Consider the following 20365-nt stretch of genomic DNA (forward strand, 5'->3'; position numbering starts at 1 on the left):
AAAAAAAAATGTTTGAACTATTATAACATCTAATTACAAATTTCAGGGTCAATTATAAATACACATTCAGTTGGTGAAAAGTTGTTTATCTTACATAATTATTTGAACTTATCCTGATAAACTTTGACGTTATGGTGATAATATAATATCTTAACTTGCAGATCAAATGTGCCCAGTATTGGAATGAAAGTGAGCCAAAAGAAATTGAAAATCTATTTGTTGTGAATGTTATTACAACCAAGATATATTCTGACTACACTGTTCGAAGGTTTCATGTCCAGTATTTAAAGGTATGCCTTCAGTATGTATAGAAATGAAAATATTAGTTTCTTTTGTGTTTATGAATATTGTTTAGATATTAATCAAGTGTTACCTTCTAACTGATCTTTTTGAATAATGCAAACTTGGGCACAACAACTGTGAAATTTAATTTTCACTAGATTTTATTTAAATATGCTTTTCATCTTTTAATATAGAATATTTCTTTTGTTCACAAATGATTGCATTCTTATTAGTATTACTGGTACCAACTACAAAACCAACTTAATAATGAAACTCATCACAAATAGTAGCATTTTTTTAAAATAAATATTTTATCATATTTATGTGATTTTACAAAACTCATTTTCAACATGTGCTTAATATTCTTTAAAATGTAAATTTCTTCAGTGATGTAGATGGATTAGTGATACATTATAGTAAACTCATGCAACTCATTTTTATAGCCACGGTATGAAGTTTTGACAGAAAATGTTGTCAAAGCAAAATAAACAGGTGTGATTCCATTGAATCCCATAAAATTATTCTAACAGTAGAAGATGTACTGATGTTTCTGTACTGTAGGATGATTATGCAGAAGAAAGGGAGGTACTTCATTTCCATTTTGTTATGTGGAAGGATTTCCTAGCTCCAGAGCAACCATCTTGGCTTCTTCGATTTATCAAGCGAGTCAATGAACATTATGTTTCAGACAGAGGTCCTCTTCTAGTCCATTGCAGGTCATCATTTTTTGGTTTTCAACATTTTAAATAATTTTTTGCATGCTAGTTTTCTTTCCAAAGAAATTAACAATAAATGTAAGTGACACTGCTGTCAATGAATAGTAGTACTTAAAGTTGGTATATGTTGTAGTCTATAAATTTGGTAAGGATCAGTATAGGACATGTATAAAGATTTGTTTTTGAGTATGTATTTATGTACAGGTTGTCCTAGAAGTCTGGAGCAATAGGGAAAAATAAACAATTTATTCTTTATTTATTTATTAAATGAAATTTCATACCATTAAAAGCTGTACACATATCAGTTCGTGATATACTGTGTCATCAGGATAAGTTCATCCTGAAATATGTACAACTGACATTATAAATTTCTTTGTTACTTTATAATATCTATTTTACCTATGTGTTCAGACTTCTGAGTCACCGTGTAGTAATGTAGTTCAGTATGTAAAATACTTTCTAATTTATGTTGTGTTTTTTTTAAATTCACAGAAATGTAAATACTGTTTTAAGTTACTGAAATGATTAAACATGGCAAAAACAAAGCCAAGGCTGTTTAATTATCACAGGCAAAACCTGACATAGTCAAGGGCTACTTGAAATTAATTGCATGAATTTTTTAATTTTTTTTTTACCAATGGTTGTACTGAAATGTTTAAAACCTGATACTACAAAGAATATGTTTCTATAAATCATAATGAATTTATTTATGTGCATGCTTTTCAACATCTAAACTTGTAGAGTGATCTCAACGAACTTCAGACACATTCTTAAGAACTCCAAGGAGTAATATTTTGGATCTATCTCCCCCCACATTACTACCTGGAAGTCTGTGTGTTTAGCTTTCATGCTTTAAGTTTTTGACTATCTCAACCAAACCTAATATGCACCTTTAGATTGTAACATAGGGAAGTCATTCAGATCAAACCCCCACTTCATTCACCAGCAAACCCTATATTTTCTGCATGCATTTAACAAGTAAATCAGCTAGTTACACAGCATAATTATATCTTGCTAACTTACTGAACACAGAAGTTATGTTTCTGTATTTTTAGACAAGAATTTTAAAATGCAACTGATAAATCTCATAGGAAAATTATTTTTGAGGAGTGTAAAATTGAATTGGATAACTCCAAGACAGTGTTTTTACTTTAGCTGTTTGCTATGCAAAATATGATTGTTAGCTGAGTAAACTTTGTTGATAATTTTCCCTTAATCAAATTCAAGTTGAAAGTTAAAAAACTAACAAACCTGAAAACATGTACATTATATCTGGCTGTTGTTTTATTGTGTTTTTAACACCTTACTAATTTTACATAAGTGCTGTTTTATGGAATAGATCAACGTAACTTTTTCTTTCCTGGTTTTAGTGCTGGAGTTGGAAGAACAGGAACATTTGTAGCTATAGACACACTTCTACAACAGTTAGATGAGGAAGGTCAAGTGGATGTGTATGGATGTGTGAGTAATTTGAGGCACTCCCGCAACTTTCTTGTCCAATCTTTGGTAAGCTTAAACAAATTGATGATTCAAATAAATAAAAATAAATTATAAGTTGCTTTTGTAATGACAAGTTTGTGTAAATTCTTGTGTTATATAGTTGAAAGTAAGATATTAATACTCCAAAAATGTTTAATAACAGTCAATAATTGTTTTTAATTTTACGTAATAGCTGACACAAATGTTTCCTCTGAGTCATGTTTATTTCTTAAGGAGAGAAAATATTTAGATTTTGTTCTTAGATAATAATGGTCTAAAATGAACATGCTCACTAAAATCAGGATTCAATAACAAACACACAATGCATTACAATAACAACATTCAGTAAAACATAGTTAATAAACAAGTGCCTGGCTAGCACTTCACACCAACATTAATAAACAATGTATCATAAATATGAATAAATTAATAATAACAGAATCAGGAAGAACCAGTAAGAAAACTCAAACAAAAACTTAATTCCAAAATAAAAGACAGAAAATACAATATTCAAATAGTACCTATCAATAAAAATATTGAGTAACAAACAGCAATAACTGTATCTTTCAACAATTATCTTGTGACTTTATCTCTCTCTCTCTCTCTCTGTCTTAGTGAGGTTTTATACAGGATATTTATTCACAGAGTAGGTCATGAGAGTACAACCTCATGTGCTCATAAATTTACATATTCTTGTGCTATATTACTAGTGCCTGTATGTTACATGAGGAAGACTGGAGCCAATGTCATCATATAAACATATATTCACTAAAAATACAAATGGTTATGTATAAGGTGAATTAGCATTTTAGTGCAATTAAATATTCATAAATAAACTAAATGATACACACAACCATAATCATAAAAAAAACAAAAACATAATTTGTTATCTAATAAGATAGTGAGAAAAAGATTTTAGACACAGAAATGAAAACTTTCACATTATTGAAAAATAGAAACATTTTCTTTGAAATAAATAGTACAAAATTGTAGCATACAAATGTTTTGCCTGTTTTAAGCTAATTATTTGTAATGTTGTTTTTCCTAAAGTATTTTCACTGGTAAGATTTTTTTAAAAACGTTTATATTTCCTTGTTAAAAATAAAATATCAATATTCCAATGTAAGAAGCTAAAGAAAAATGTACACAAATAAAAACCACATGTTTCTTTTGTATAATGAGTCCTTTTAATAGGCAACATTTGTCAGCTTGGATTATTTATATTCACGTAATGCCAACTTTTGATATCTCTTATTAACTAACTTGACTCAATGCATACATGTCTGTGTATACATCCATATGTACATACATAAATATTTTTAACCCTCAAACAGTGGGAATGCTGTAGGTAGCAACATCAGCTGATGATAGTTGCCGTTCAAGGGTTAAAAAAGCTAAAAATTTGGGCTGGTTGTTTGAATAAAGAAAAATTCCATTGTAGTTTTGTATTAAATGTTTATTAAAAGTTAAATATTTTAGGTATGCTCTTAATTACTATTTGGATATATCAGTATTTATATACACACACACACACACACACACACACACACACAACTTACTTTTATAGAAATAGGAAAGTACATTTCAGTAAGTAGATATGTGAATGGAAAACATAGTGGGGAAAAATAAATAGTAGTAAAACAAAATGCAGCCACAAAACAAACAACCAAAACTGTGGCACAAATCTTAGAGTGGGCCATTATGTAATATGTCCTATTTTTGTTTGTTGTTTTTAGACTTAAATTGTATTAAGGAATAAACTGTCTATTCAGTTTAACCTCAACTTTGGCAGAATCACGTGCTTAGAAGAAAAGAGGCAGATGTGTTAATGCACAGCATCTTTGCCACATTTTGCTTTCCACAGATGGAAGTGGAAAGGTGGGATCCATCAGAAAAATAAATTAAAATCAGAACACAATGCATTAATGGGGTTTTAATTCTTCAGGTACCACACAAACCAGGGTGCATGACATAGTGACCTCATCCTATGATTTGTGCTTGAGTGTTGGATGTTTGTTTTTAGTCTGCACTTTTTTCAATTATTATAATTACTACTATTTGTTATTTATTTTTATTTTCTATAAAATTAAATTTTATTTCATCTAAGGTTTGAATAAGCTGTTTAAAACTCTCACTATCCTCCCTCTTGTTGTAATCTGTTTTTGAAATCTTTTGTAGATTAATTACATATATTGCATATATATACATATGTGTGTGTGTATAAACACCCAAGGGTAGACAAGTAATGGAAACACCTGTTGATTTCCATGCTTTATTGATTAATAAGAGACAAAAACTATATGAGCAGATAATTTAGCAATAATATGACATGAAATTGATGGTTTCATTTTTCAGTATCCATGCTTAACCCACATGTGAAACTATTCATTATTATTATATTCATTAATTTAGGTGCTCATGTCACTGAGAATTCAACTAGACATTCATCTATAATCATACCTCTTTGGAAACCTGACAAACTTTTGTAACTTAACATTTTTAGAACCTGTCTTGAAGAAAAAACAGTAGTGTACTATTGACATGCAGACAAATTCAGTGATATAGCATAATTTAAACTTGATTTTATTAAATATGGCTTTATTTTCCTCATTTAGATCCACCAAAAAAAAACTTGAAATAAGCATGTGACGTATTTCGGTGTTTCCATCATTTTGCCCAATTTGTGTGCATATATTTTTATATGTATGCACAGAACACAATTTGCATTTTTTTCATATAACTATTCAAACTAACCTTATGAAAAATAACTGTTGTACACATAACAAAAACATAAATGTATGCACCACTGTGTTTTTATAAAGCTACATGACAAATTTAATGTGAAATGTGGCTGAAACTTAGATAGGAAGAAACCTTGAAAAATCATAATGAAAACTTATCAACCTAGAAAGAAAAATCCTGGTAAATCATGATAAACATTGTAGTATCACACATACACAAAACTTTCATAATCAAATATCTTAATTCTAGAAATCCTCCCAAAAAGCTAAGAACAATGACAAAAGCTGTAGTAACCCAAAAGTGAAAATACCAGTAAATCATTACATTTGTTTCTTTTCTGTTTAGCACAGAACTATACAATGGACTCTTTGTGCTGTGTCCACTGCATTGCTCAATTTTTAACATTATAAGACCTCAAAGCCACTAGAAGCAAAGTATGATGAAAACTTTAATGATGTTACAAAAACACCTAAATTCAAGAAATCAATGTAATACAACATTACAATGCCCTATAACCCAAGCATTTTTGACAGGAGAACTTTGTTTCTTCAGGGGCAAAAGTATTTGTACACCATACTGAAAATATTAGTAAGTCACGGCAAACACTGTAGTAATCCTCAGTGTGAAAATATTAGTAAATCGTGATTAAAGCTGTAGTAACTCACAGAAGATAATCACTAAGTCATTGTGAAAATTGTGGTTGTGTAAATAAAACTGCAGCAACCCACACTGTGGAAATTCAAGAAGATTATGATGAAAATTCTAGTAATCTAAATTAAAACTATAATAATTCAACATTAGTAGTTCAGTGTGAAAATTCTAATAATGTGCAATGAAAACTAATAACCTGTGAAGGAAACCCTACCTGTAAAAAGTATAAATTATTGAACATAGACACTTTAGTAATTAACATTAAACATCCTTGTAAACCATCATGGAAAAACTAGTATTTCATGACCAAAGACTGCAGTGATTCAAGATGAAAACTTAAATAAACTAAATTATGATGAAAACTCAAGTGAATTGTAATAACAGTAGTAATCTACAATAAAATCCCAGCAAACCACAATGAAGACTCTAGTTTACTATGATTTAGCCTAGATAAGCAATGGAGAATATTTAGTAAATCAAAATTAGAAGAAAACTTTGGTATAAACAACACAGTGTACTGCTCCAGTTTCCACCACACACAAGCATCAGACTTTAACTACCAAGCATTTTACAAGTTATGCTTTTTTTTTCCTTTGGTCACTTTACATGAATATAATATTTTTCATATCTACCCATAAATGAACAACAAATGTGTGTGTGTGTGTGTGTGTGCACATCATAATAAATTTTCAACATTTCTTATGACAGAGACAGTTTAGTATTGAGATTAATAAAGATCAGACAATAGATAAATAAACACTATTAAAACATAAGTAAAGCAGTGTTTGATTTATGTCACATCACAAAATCAAGTCATGTACTTACTGTTTCCTAATGTTAGGTGAATCCGTATTCATTTACAAATTAATCATGACCATAGTCGTTACATTGAGTGCTTACATATTTTGTATTAGCAGTTAATTCATTTGGTTCAGAATACTTAAGTGGCATTATCTAAAACCATATTCTGATAAAGGTGAAGTTTAGTAAGTATTATACTATAACAATCTATTATAAACCATGGTTTACAGTTTTTGTAAGCTAGTAATATTATGATAAACTGTAATGTACAGTTTTAACACTGTTAGCACAGTAATAAGCAGCAGTATAATGTTAACCTGTGTTGTATCATTGTTTTGTCCCAAAACAGTTTTTGAACCTCTTATTTTGTCTAATATTAATTTTGAAGTTATCACAAACCACTAGGATGCTTACTAATATTTTGGATCCTAATGTCATAAGATCAGTATGAAATTGAACTGACTTATAGGTAATTAATAGAGATTTACTACAGTAGTGTTATTATATCTATGTAAACTAATATAAATTCCATTTTCTATTAGAAACATAATTAATAAATTTATCTTCTGACATGGTAGAAACAGTACATATTTGTTTACCGAGCTTTGTTGGAACATGCCCAGTTTGGAGACACAGAAATGGAGATAAGACATTTCAAGGATCATTATGAACATATGAAAGAAAAAGTAGGAGATCAGGAAAAAACTCGCTTGGAACTTGAATTTGAGGTGTGTAAAAAGTGATTGATTTTTGAGATGAAAAGTCAATATTATTCATTTTCATTTATTGATAAGCTGGTTGTCAAAATTGTGTTACTAACTCATCCAAGTTTAAATATGGAAAATTACTAATGTTTGAAACTAAATGATATTTTGTGTACAGTTTCAAAATTTGTATATTATTTCAAATTCATATCAGTAAATATGTGCATGTAATTCATCTAATCCTTCATTATAACTGAATTTATCTTGTTTCAGAAACTTGGGGATGTGATTGAAGATCCTAAAACTTGCTGTGTAGGCACCATGGACATGAACATGAACAAGAATAGACACAATTTCATCATTCCATGTATGTCAATGCCTTTTCTTGTGTATATTTGTGTTTCTCTTTTCATACTATTTGTACTTAGTATTATATATGTAACTTTCATGGTATGTGTTACTGATAATTGGTCATTTATATTTTGTCAATTTTATAATTAAAATTTTATTTTTAACATACTATGCTGTGGTTAAATTTAAATGTCTCCCCACAGTGGGTCATTTGCAAATTTATATATTTACATCTCTAGAATCCAAGATTTAATTCCTTATGATGTAAAGAGTGCAAACAGCTACAAAACAAAAATGACAGTAAACATTAAAATATTTTAAAGTTGTTTATGTAAAGAGTAAACAAGTAATTTTTTAAACTATTCAATGAGGCCAGAATTATAGGGCAGTTTGACTTGTTAAATACTAAATAACAATAATTCTGTGATTTAAAAATGTGTTAATAACTGAGTATTTAATCTAGTGAACTTGTGGTCATAGCAATCACAAAGATTAGTAAAGTATTAGCCATAACCTAAAAACATTAGCAATAGTTTTCATGCCCTTTGCTTGAAGTTTCCTTATTCTATTGTTTCCATGCATGTTATTTAAGCTACACTTTTAGTATTGTAAAATTTATATCAGTCACTGTGATATAAACACAGTGACTACAAGAAACACTTCACAGTGTGTTTATTAGGATACATATAAATTTAACCTCCTAGGTTGTAAATGAAACAATTGTTCTTTATTGACATTATTTATTTTTGCTCCTGTAGATGACATTAACAGAGTCATTCTTCCTCCAACTGCTTCTCGAGACCATTCATCCTATATCAATGCATCCTTTATTCAGGTTAGATGTGCTTATTTTTATATTTTATGTGTAGATTAACCAACAAATAGATCTTGAAGAGTATTACTACATGCAAGAGAAATGTGAAGCTGTATTTAAATCTTACATTACTCTTGCTTTAGTAATTTTATGCCAGAAAAGGGTAAGGTTCATTACATGTGTGAAATTGGCCTGGCATAGTCAGGTGGTTAGGGTGCTTGACTTGCAGTTTGAGGATCAAGGGTGCATTCCCATCCCACCAAACATGCTCGTCCTTTTAGCCAAGAGGGAGTTATTATGTGAAGGCCAATCCCATGGTTCATTGGTAAAAGGTAGCCCAAGAGTTGGCAGGAGGTAATGATAATTAGCTACCTTCCTTCCAATGTTACACTGCTAAATTAGGGACAGTTAGCAAAGATGGCTGTCACGTAACTTTGTCCAAAATCCAGAAAACAAAGAAAGACATAAAAAACTGTCTGCTCTATTATTTAAAACATGATTTATTTAAATTGAAAATGAGTAAGGAGCATGCCTGACTTGCTTAAATACTAAAGTTAGAAATTTAATGATATTGATATTATTTATACTTTTCCCACAGGGTTATGATCGTTCGCTATCCTTCATTATTACCCAAGACCCTCTAGAGAACACAGTGACTGAGTTTTGGAGAATGGTAAAGGAGCAAACAATTACAACTGTTGTGATGCTGTCTGAGCTTGGTGAAGGACAGGTACCTGAATATTTGTTTCTAAAGTGAAGTTTTGTCTTGGATGACTCATAATTCCTTCAGAATCATTTAAGTTTCCTGATGAGAAATATATGCCAGATATTTATTGATTCACTTTACAAAAGTAACTATATTGTAGACATTTATCATTTTATGTACGAAAATTAAACTTGCACATGTGTGAATATTGTTTAGTGTGTATGTATTAAATAAGCTTGGAGTGTTTTGTTTATGTCAAGGAAGGTAGGTATTTTTTCTTGCTACAAGTTCTATTTTTTATTGATGAAACTTATTTTGGATAAAAATTATTCTAAAGTATAGGATAAATATTACTTTTTACAATGGTTAAATTAGTTAGTTATATGTTTAGTTGTCTATTTGCAAATGCAACAATTTATAGATTATAAGATTGTTTTCACACATGTCTCTGTTTAATATTTTGTCCCTACATAGACAAAATGTCAGCAGTACTGGCCAAGAGAAGAAGAAAAAGAATATGATTACATAAAAGTCAAGTTCCAGAATGAGGAAACAAGGGAAAATATTACCAAAAGAGAATTTCAAGTCATTAATACAAAGGTAGAGGTATTGTTTTTATTAACACAAAGATACAGATACATTTTTATTAACACAAAGGTACATATACATGTTCATTAACACAGAGGTACAGATGCTTTTTTTAATTAACACATTTTTTAACATAGCTCTTCTAGATTTTCATATTAAAATGCTGACAAGTTAGGAATTACTATACCTTATTAAAGATACATCCATTACAAAATATAAACTTTTTAGCATCCTGTAGTTTGTATTAAAAGATTTGTTTTTTGCAAAAAACAGATATTTTATGGAAATAATAACTTAGTGTGTTATTTTTTAAAAATCTCATAATCACTGAGAAGTTGATTATCTGTTATTATTGAGATTTAACTTCTTTCATTTTAAAGGAAAACCATTATGGCCTTAGTGTTAGTTAAAACTGTGTTATTAAATGAGCATGAAACATGTGCACGTGGTGCTTATGTTTCATGTGTACTGCGCAGCTGACTTTTAAAGTGATAGTTCTTTAAGAAACTTCCATATATATGTGTATGTGTAACATTATAAACACTCTTGCATATAACAATATTAGAGTTAGCTAATACAACTTCATTTCATAGGAGCTGATTTTCTTTTATCACTAAGCTTCCGATTGTTATTTTTTACTATTCCAGTCATCTAAGTGATCAAGATATTTTCATTATGTTTGTTTGTTCCTAAGCAGTATGTAACTACATGATGGGCTATCTGTTTTCTGCCCACTGTGGGTATTGCAACCCATTTTTTTATGTTATATATATTTTGAAATAAGCTTGTTCAACTTTGAATGGTTTGGTGGTTTAAGAGGAAATGTCTCAGATTCAATTCCTATAGCAAAAAAACTTGACTTCAGTGGTTTTTTTAACTTATGGGAAAGCTGCTAAGGTTATCTGCTTCTGTCCTAATAATCATTAGTGGATAAAGGCTACTTTAGTGTTAAATAAAGTATAAATTGTACTGGTGTTTTTTGTTCTGTTATATTTCTTTTATAACTGAAAACCATGTTCTAAGTGGAGATTGATGCAAGGGTACATGTACCCTCATTTCTCTAATTTCGCAATTTGCATATCCCCACTTCTTGTGTATTGTCACCTCACTGGGGTGTATGACACAGATCAAATTATAGGAGTTTCTCTCCACTTTAAGTCCTGTGCATAACTATATTCATCAATGTAGAATAAGATGTAAAACCTATTTTTACATTCTGTTATGGTGTAATTTTCAATTGACATAACTGTGTATAAACTAAATTTAATATATGTTGTACAAATGTTATGTTTGTAATAACACACCTCTTATTTTCCTTGGTTTTGTATTATTTTGTATTATATGTATAAGTAATAACATAGCCTTCATGATGTCTGGGGGAAAAAGTTTTTTTTTGTGTGTTTTTTTGCAGTAACTCCAGTGACCCTGGAGAAAAAAAGGTCCCAACCAAAACATTTTATACTTTTTCTTCCAAAATTGCCCACAATATATACCCAGATATTTACTGACCAGCAGCACATTCATTCATGTTATTCTCATGAGCAGGTTATATGATCAACCCATTCACAAATGTAATTTTAATGGGAACTAAATTGTAATTACATCAGGCAAAAGTTACACTTTAAAATGAATTTAAAAATTTGTGAAAAAAAAAAGATAGTCACATTTTTTCTAATAATCATTAGTGGATAATTTATTTTATCATTTCACAGTAATTCTGTATAAATTTCACATTTTTGTTTTTCTAAAACTCATAATTTGAATTTTTTTCAGGTATTATAAAAGTATTCTTTTAAGGAAATCTTTCTTAAAGTATTTATCTCAAATAATATTATCCTATTACTTAATATAGTTTGAAACATGCTTATTGTATGTACATATTATTAAGCATTTATTATATTTGACAATTTTTCTCTTACTTGTTGCCATTGATAAGTAACAAGCTTCTTTGTTTGGAGAAATAGATTAATTTGCAGGTGTTAACACACCTCATGTACCTATGCTTTTGCATGTTGTGACATCTGATGATGTAATGTTCTGCTGTTTTTTTGCTAATTTCAACATTTTTGTAAAGAGTGAAATACCTTGTTTTGTAATTGCATGTAATTATTGATCTACTCTGTGAAAGAGATCAACTGTTACTTCCTTAAAACAAAGTAGTGGTGGTTAAAATAACCTGAAAATAGTGATTTGTCTAAGGAATGTGTGGAAAATTGGAAATTATTTCATTTTTGGTTGGTTTTTGTCTGACTAAAATTTGTTGCATGTGGAATGTTTGTGTGTAAAATTAGGGTTTGTTTTATCTTGTGACTAAAATTAATAATACATCTGTAAAGAACTATTAACCATTATTAAGAGGTTTTTTTCTCATTGTGCATATAAATCAACTACAATTACTGTGTTCTTCATGTACATTAATCAGAAGTCTATTCCAGCAACTGTGTATTTCAAAGAACTTCAACCAATAAAGATCATAGAGAGTTTTAAACAGAATGGTTTTACACCTTTTCCTTCATCAAAAACTCCTTGAAGACCATGACAGAAAATATCAGAAAGTTACCACCACTACCACCATTTACCTATCATAACCTACAACATTTCAGTGAAAAACTCAAATGCATAGCCAAAAAATTCAACATGGATGTCCAGTTGAAATCCTACAACACCTTAAGGTCCACTGTGGTAAAAAACAGCAACCTACCAAAGAGAATTTCAAAAACATCTATGAAATTCCATGTTTCTGCAATGATACATACATTGGAGAAACGGGAAGAAAACTTACAACAAGAATAAAAGAACATTAAAATAGTAAAAAACTCATGAAAATACAAAATTCAGCCATTGCAAAGCATGCCATGTCAACTGTACACAGAATAAACTGGGAGAAAACTAGAATCATTGACACTGACAAATTCTGGAAGACAAGAAATATCAGAGAATCATTTTATATCAACACTATTAAACCTTCACTTAACAGAGATTCCAGATTAGAGGTGAGTAATCTGTAGCTGCCATTGGTTGAATCTGCAGGAAATTTCTCCTCCAATCAGAAACAGTGATAATCCAACCCAAGCATACACACTATCCTCGATCCACCAGGACACTATAAAAGACCAACAACACCTACACGCACAATGACTTGAAGTCGAAAGGCGAAAGACTTTCAAAATGTCGTTCTCTACACTTGTGTCTCCACAACAGGCAGTTGCCGTCCATTTTACAAAGTTTCATCATGAATACTCTGCCTAAACAATCTATCAAAGAATAATCCTATTGTTATAAGAATGAAAAAAAAAGTGTATATTTAATTTTATAAGATGCACGTGGCTTAGAGAAAAAATGTTCTAAGGTGTCGGAATGTGTTATACGACTCTTGAGAAAGATGCTGACTAGTTAAAAGTTAATGTTATATTTTATTCATAGATAGCTATATCATAATAGTAAGATTATAGTAACAGAAACATTCGCAACTTTAAAATTTTGTATTAAATACTGTGGATTAAATATTCTAATATAATAATGTGTCTGACAAAACTGTTCTTAACATTGTTTTAAACTACAATTTCAGACTTATACTAAACAGATTACTCAAACAAAAATATCATCTAGGAATTAAAGACAATTTTTCGAATTTACATTTTCTTAGAAGATGAAATCCCTCTGGTGCTCATTATGTTTGCATAAGCCTACATACTGTTTGTATTGTTGAAATTTACCATTTATTTGTGCATTAATTTTGTGGTACATTTTTTTTACAAGCAGTAAATTTAAAAATAATTTATAAAGATTTGTGCTTTGGGGAAATGAAATGATTCAGTTGTAAACAATGTAGAGGTAAGAATTATCAGGAAAAAAAAGTGTGTATGTGTGTGCTCACCAAGAAAAACAGTAGATATAAAATAGTGTACAAATATACTTAACAATTACCTTTTTTGATAGAATTTATTCCCCGAGGAAATAAATTATTTCAGCTAAATATATGTTTGTTTGTGTGTATAAACCTAAAATTTGATACTAAGGGCTGATATTATGTGACTGCATGTCTGTAACACATAAATAATGCTTTCAAATTAAATTATATTCTTATATTGCAGAACAATGACAACCATACTCTAACCCAGTTCCAGTTCCTTGGCTGGTCCAGTACAATTCCAGAAAACACAATAGCCTTTATTGACTTAATTGAACAAGCTCAACAAAACAAAGAACAGGACCCTAGTAGTGGTCCTGTCACCGTACACTGCAGGTTTGTAAGCGTTTAGCTTTTTGTGCTCTAAAGTTTGAAAGTGAAAAGCTGTGAAAGAAAAGAAGATCCACATTAATCTCTTGATGTAACTAATGTACACACTGGCAAATGTATTATTATGTATACAAGGTTTCTTTGTTCTTGCTATTACTACAATGAATATATACCAACAACAATACACACACACACACACACAATGGGCCCTCCTCCAATACAAGATACATTCCTTGAGCAGGTCAGGTAGATCAAGTCTGTGTTGGAGGAACTCAGTACCTTATAGGATTGAGATGTGAGAACACAACTACTTTTTGTCTCCAGTAAATGCTTATATGTGGATTTATTTTTCATGTAAATGAAAAGCTGTTACTTATACAGTATTGTATATGAACTAAAAATATAAACTTAATAACATTCACATGCAATATTCTGCACCTTTAGATGAAAATATGTTAGATAAAATAATACATTATTGCATTTTATTATAACATTCACCTAAAATTGATAAAGATTTGGAGGCAAAGAGGATTCAATGGAGCATTGAAATATTTGGCCTCAAACTCCCATCAAACAGATGTAGAAGTCAATGTAATGGGTCAGAAGATGTTACATCAACTTATTTGGGCTTCATAATATCAGTAATTTTTGGCAGTTTGGCTTTACTCTACAACACTCAAAATTTCTCTGTTGGGTACTAGAATGTCATTAAACCCTCTTTTGCAATTAATTCTTCTCTCCATAATGAGATCTAAAGCTACAGCCATTTCTGAGAGATCATTTGCCTTGCATAAGAAATGAAACACAACCTTTTCTTTGAGAATGGGTTTAGCAGGTTCTGTTTTTTTGCATCTTTATAAATGTCACTGGAGGTTATCATTGCTTCAAGATCTTTGTTCACTGGCTCTTGATAATGGGATTCCAACAGCTCAACCATCTCGTCATCCCTCATATTACTAAACCTCTTACCTCTGATTTTGGAGTGAGTCTTGTGAAAGCCTAAGGAATCATTCACAAATTCAGGCCAAAGATAATCCCCTCATGCATTTATGGTAGTATATTTCACCTCATCCCATGACATTTAGGTAATATCAATTAAGTCCATAATGTTAAGAGCTTTCAAAAACTTACTTAAGTTTTTAAAAACAGTGTGAGTTGTATATTGGTAGACACTCCTTGTACAGCAAGACTTGAATGTCTTTATAACTCCTTGGTCTATCAGTTGCAGGATGGGTGTGGTATTGAGAGGTAAAAATATTATCTCCACATTATGATGGCTGAATTGTAGTGTGTGAGGATAATGGACAATAGTGTTATCCAAAACTAGAAGAACCTTTATAGTTGAGGTTTTTCTTCACCAGGTATTCTTTAGCCTCATGTACAAAATGATTTTGCAGCTAGTCAAATGTTACTTATTCTTTCCTTTTAATGCTCACGTGTTTGCAGAGCAATACACTAACATAGGCTTGTATTTAAAGTCAGCTGATACATTCCTACAAAAAAGCAAAGTGAGCCTATCCTGAAAGGCTCTAAACCCAGATACATTCTTCTGGTTCTTGATGATTTATGTCCTGTTTGTTGCCCATCTTCTTAGAAAAGAGCCCTGTTTTATGTGCATTCAACACCTGTTGAAGAGCATATCCTTTTTCCTTAAAGAATTCAAAGAACCAGGGCTTGAAACATGCATATGCATTGTTATTGGCTGACCCAGCTTTACATTATGCAAGTTGAATTCATTGCTTGAATTTGGCAAACCATTCTTTTACTTGCCTGAAACTCAATACCATTTGCAGCACTTCCCACCTTCATTGTAGACTACGTATTTTTATCAACTGTGTACTTTCTCACATATAGCTATGCTACCAACAGCAGACCCTTTTTTGTTCATTGATCCACACATTCAACAATTTCTACATTTTTTCAATGAACAAATTCTTCCAAGGTACTTGAGAACCTTAGCATTTATAAATGTAGAAGCCTTAAAACTTACATGGATTTTCACTTCACTCCTAATCGTATGTGTGAGAGACTTGTTCTCAACCTATAGATGCTACACTCATCCACTTTGTAACTTATCAAAAATCCAGATTTTTTTCAGCTAATTTTCTAACTTTGCAGCTTTTCTTTGTCACACACTAACACTTGGAGATGCTTTATATTTTGATTTCCTACTGCTATCTAAAGATAATTATGAAAAGTAGCAAAAAATGTCAAAACTGAATTGACTACACAGCACTGAACTTAGTCCAATAATCACTTAGACATGTGGTGGATATGATGCAAGGCTTGGGAAGCTCAATATTGTTCATTTCCATTCTTGTGGATAGTCTTCACTGTGCATGTTCCAAGGTTTTTGTGTCTTGCATTCAAAAGTTTTTATTAAACTACTTTTTGTTTATGTTATACCAATTATTATATCATAAAATCTTAGTTAACAAGACAATAGTCATAAACAATCCTAAATTTCCCATAATGTTACACACATCACATATTTTCTCTAGGCGTCTTTTATATTTTATCCACCTCCCACCCACCCCCAGTAATGATAAAATGAAACATAAATTACACATATAAAATTGTTATTGTTCAGACAAACCATAATTTTTATAGCCTTCAATTTTGTTTGGTTACAGAACTATCAAATAGAAAGTTAGACCCCTCCTACCACACTCCCCTGTCACATTCTCTCATACAGGATTTGTTAGTAGTTCTCTCTTGCACGTAATTATATATCATCTAAAATTTATTATACATCAGAAAGTAAATGCTTGCATCTATCAAATGATGTATTATGTTACACTGTTTTCTGAATGGGCAGATCTTAATTTCACTTATAATATAGGATTTAATCTTAACATGAAAATTACTTTGTACACAGACTATTCAAAACAAATAATCAATATATTCATGGACAAATCTTTATTTTAGTTTATTAAAAAATATGATTTTTTTGTATGTGAAAGACTTATAATGTAAACTGAAAAAGTACCACATTTTGTGAAGATATATATATATACTGTGTTGAAAGTTAGAAGTATTAAATCTATAAAGACTTTAAATGAGTACAAACAGGTCATGTGGTCAGTCAAATTGACTGAGTCCATATTGAAAGTTATAACAATCTTGAGTGCTCATATATTTGCTTGTTGGGCAAACCATACCCTCTAATTTATCATGTTTGTCAGGTAATTTGTGGCTTTTATTTTTGCATATATAAGTGAATCCATATTAGACAAACATACATTGTAGAAGGGCTTATAAATTATATAAATGTATGGATATATGTATACATATATAAATGAGAAATATATTTTTTGCACTACATTAACACATACACATAGCCATAACCATTTGATACTTTGGCATGAAGAGAGAAATAAATACATTAATTTTTGTTAATGAGATGTAAAATCTACTTGCAGTGGAGGTGGTGACCGGAGTAGCATATTTGTCACCTTAAGTGTACTTATCCAACAGCTGAAAAACGAAGAAAGAGTGGATGTCTTCCAAGCTGCAAGATACACACGCTCTCAGCGTCAGTGCATGCTAAAAACACTGGTAGGTACAGAACAGTTATTAACAAATTCAAGATTGTTCTTTGTACTGAAGACTAAAGAAAGTTACATTTTTATATTTGGAAGTACTTTGTAAGTGTAAATCAACCTTACAGTTTGATAGGTTCCAGAAAGGAACATATCTCAAAGCCAAATGTTTTTTGTAATTTTTTGTTTTCTCTTTACTCTTACAGGCTCATTATGAATTTCTTTACCAGGGAATTTTGGATTATATTCATACATATAAACTTTACGACATGGGTGACACACCACTTTGAATAAAAGAAGCATAACTTATTGAGTGTGTTGTGTGTGGTTCCTAGAATTGCCAACATTTGAAGAGAGCTTATGTGTTCAGCCAGTCATTTGGCTAGAATGGATATTAATTAGTGCCTCCCCTTGTTATTAGGGTCAATTCAATGGCTGTGTAAAGGGGGTGAATCTGACTAAGTTCTTAGGACAAGAAAAACAGAAAACAGTCGTATGAGCCCATACAGAAGTTACCACAATAGAAAATTCTCTGCAACTTTCTAACTATACTGAATAGTCTTATAACTGTTCATGCTCGATAAAGAAATCAGGTGGCTATTACCATGGTGGAGGAAATAACCTGCCACAGTTTCTTTCAGCTGTTCCTTTGAATGGATAAAACTGTTGCAGTACCATTTTTTGGATAAATCAAGATTCTATTATCAAGACTTTCAAAAATGATTTGCCACAGTTGTTTCTTAGTTATATATTATGTTATTGTCATTGTTATAACTGGGCAATATTGCTTTTCACAACCTTATTTGATAAATTAGATCAGTTGGCTTGGGAAAAACTTGCAAAAACTGCTTTTGTTTGTTTAAAAATCATGTAAGTGTTGATATCTAATAGTGCAGTAGCTTGTGTAAATGTTGCAGTCATTATAGATAAAGAGTGTGACCCATTGATAAGTCATATATCTTTGCAGTAAGTAAACAAGATTCTTCTAGAAATTAAGTCGTGAAAAAGTCCAGGAAAGAGTATTGTATAATTGGATGCTCAGTAGATGCACACATGCCACAAAACCAACCAAGAAGTAAATTGGGGTGTTTTGATAAAAGTGCCTGTAGAGTATAATTATTTAATAAAAACTTACTTATATTTAGTTGCCTTTGTTTTAATAGCTGTTTGTTTCAGATTATTTCATAAATGGTGACAGTTCCTGTAACCATTAAATTATATGTTTCTGAATATTTGCATGTCATTTATTTCACTTTAGATATATAATATTTTTATATATTATATTAACTAGTACATAAAGGAAAAGGCATCCTATAGAAATGAAGGCAGCTATAAAGTGGTTTAGAGAAGGATAATTTGCTGTTTTTGAAATATTTCACAGATACTTAAAAGTAGGGTTTTTTTTAAACGTAAACATTATTTTATCTTTCACTTTTCTAATAAAATAATCTACCAGTTTTACAGGTAAAGTACCAATGGTGAAAAAGTGCACAGGATGTATGATATTGATTGCATGCTATTATCAAATAGTGTTTACTAAATATTCACAGATTTTAACAAGCTTAATCAAAAGTTATTCCTGTGTGAAGTTTCATCTCTAATACGGACTAACAAATTTGGTTTTAAGTTTTGTGAAGTTTCATGGATGCAGCTGGTGGACTAATACATACTCACTTACATATTAAGTTTGTTTCTGCTACAGTTTGCTCAAATGTTTTAAGAAATGCTCTAGCATAGTTTCTAAGTTTGTGACAAGTATTAGTTATGATAGTTAACGTACTACATAGAATGTTAGTGATTATCAAAGGTATTATTCTTCCAACAACAGGCCACCAAGATTTTTAGCTCTGCTAAGCATATTGTACATACATGACATAAATCACAATATCTTGTATAAATATCACATTGCTACTTGAAACCTCTTACAGAATATGTGTAAGTTTTATCTGTCCACTAGAACATCATTTTCTTGTAAAAGTATGACCTAAATGTAAAACTGCCGTACTTAACAAAAGGTAATAATCTCCATTGAATTATGTACAGTCATGTCTGTTAATCCATCCTCGTAAAGTAACCTAACCTTTCTTCATGTGATCATTCACTTGTTTCTTATAGTAGTTTGAACATAGTGGAACAGTTTTAGTTTTTTATGTACTTACTTTTATGTGTTTGGTATTATGTTTTTTTAGATTCTAAATTACATTTCAGTTTGTTATATATACGTTTTATTCCAACAAGGTTAAAGTACTTAAGTGTAAACATACAAAATATTAATACATTTACTGTACTGTTAATAACACAATTAGAAAAAGTTACTTACTCAGTATGAGCTTATTTCACTAATCAACAACCAACCAACTACTTGCTGGTTTGAGGTAGTTTTGTTTGTTTTTTGTTTGTTTGCCAATTTAACATGTTTTCTTTAGTGCACTAATTTCAAAATATTACATATAACCTAGTCATTGTCTTACATAAGATATACATTACTACAAATTATCATATTTAATAAATCTTGATAGAATGAAAATAACTGTAAATAACAATGCTGCATGTGGGTATATGACTGTAACTCAAAAATCCCTAATGTATGAGGTATTTAGAGTTGCAGATCATTTGAGGGAGACGTTGGGAATTCAGTTATCAAACCTAAAAATGAATGAAATACATGTCATTCATATTTCAAGTACTGGCATCGTATGTTCAATAAATATCTTACATTGATCTAGTTCGAATACAAACAAGAACTGAA

At 30.4% G+C, this 20365-nt stretch overlaps 1 protein-coding gene across 10 annotated transcripts in view; it reads left to right on the forward strand.

Moving 5' to 3' along the window:
- LOC143241526 (tyrosine-protein phosphatase 69D-like) overlaps nt 1-18756 on the forward strand; it is a 354041-nt gene extending 335285 nt beyond the window's left edge. For 9 of the 10 annotated variants that reach the window (XM_076484788.1, XM_076484794.1, XM_076484793.1 and 6 more), the window contains 11 exons: nt 162-290; nt 844-998; nt 2369-2504; nt 7250-7399; nt 7649-7742; nt 8485-8561; nt 9139-9270; nt 9721-9846; nt 13929-14080; nt 17497-17632; nt 17823-18756. In XM_076484788.1, coding sequence (XP_076340903.1) covers nt 162-290; nt 844-998; nt 2369-2504; nt 7250-7399; nt 7649-7742; nt 8485-8561; nt 9139-9270; nt 9721-9846; nt 13929-14080; nt 17497-17632; nt 17823-17906 — 1371 coding nt within the window. In that variant the 3' untranslated portion in view covers nt 17907-18756. The remainder of the gene's footprint in view (nt 1-161; nt 291-843; nt 999-2368; nt 2505-7249; nt 7400-7648; nt 7743-8484; nt 8562-9138; nt 9271-9720; nt 9847-13928; nt 14081-17496; nt 17633-17822) is intronic. The other variant, XM_076484797.1, reaches the window with a different exon arrangement.
- Nucleotides 18757-20365: the final 1609 nt, after the last annotated feature.

Source organism: Tachypleus tridentatus, chromosome 2, assembly GCF_004210375.1.
Source record: "Tachypleus tridentatus isolate NWPU-2018 chromosome 2, ASM421037v1, whole genome shotgun sequence".
NCBI lineage: Eukaryota > Metazoa > Arthropoda > Merostomata > Xiphosura > Limulidae > Tachypleus > Tachypleus tridentatus.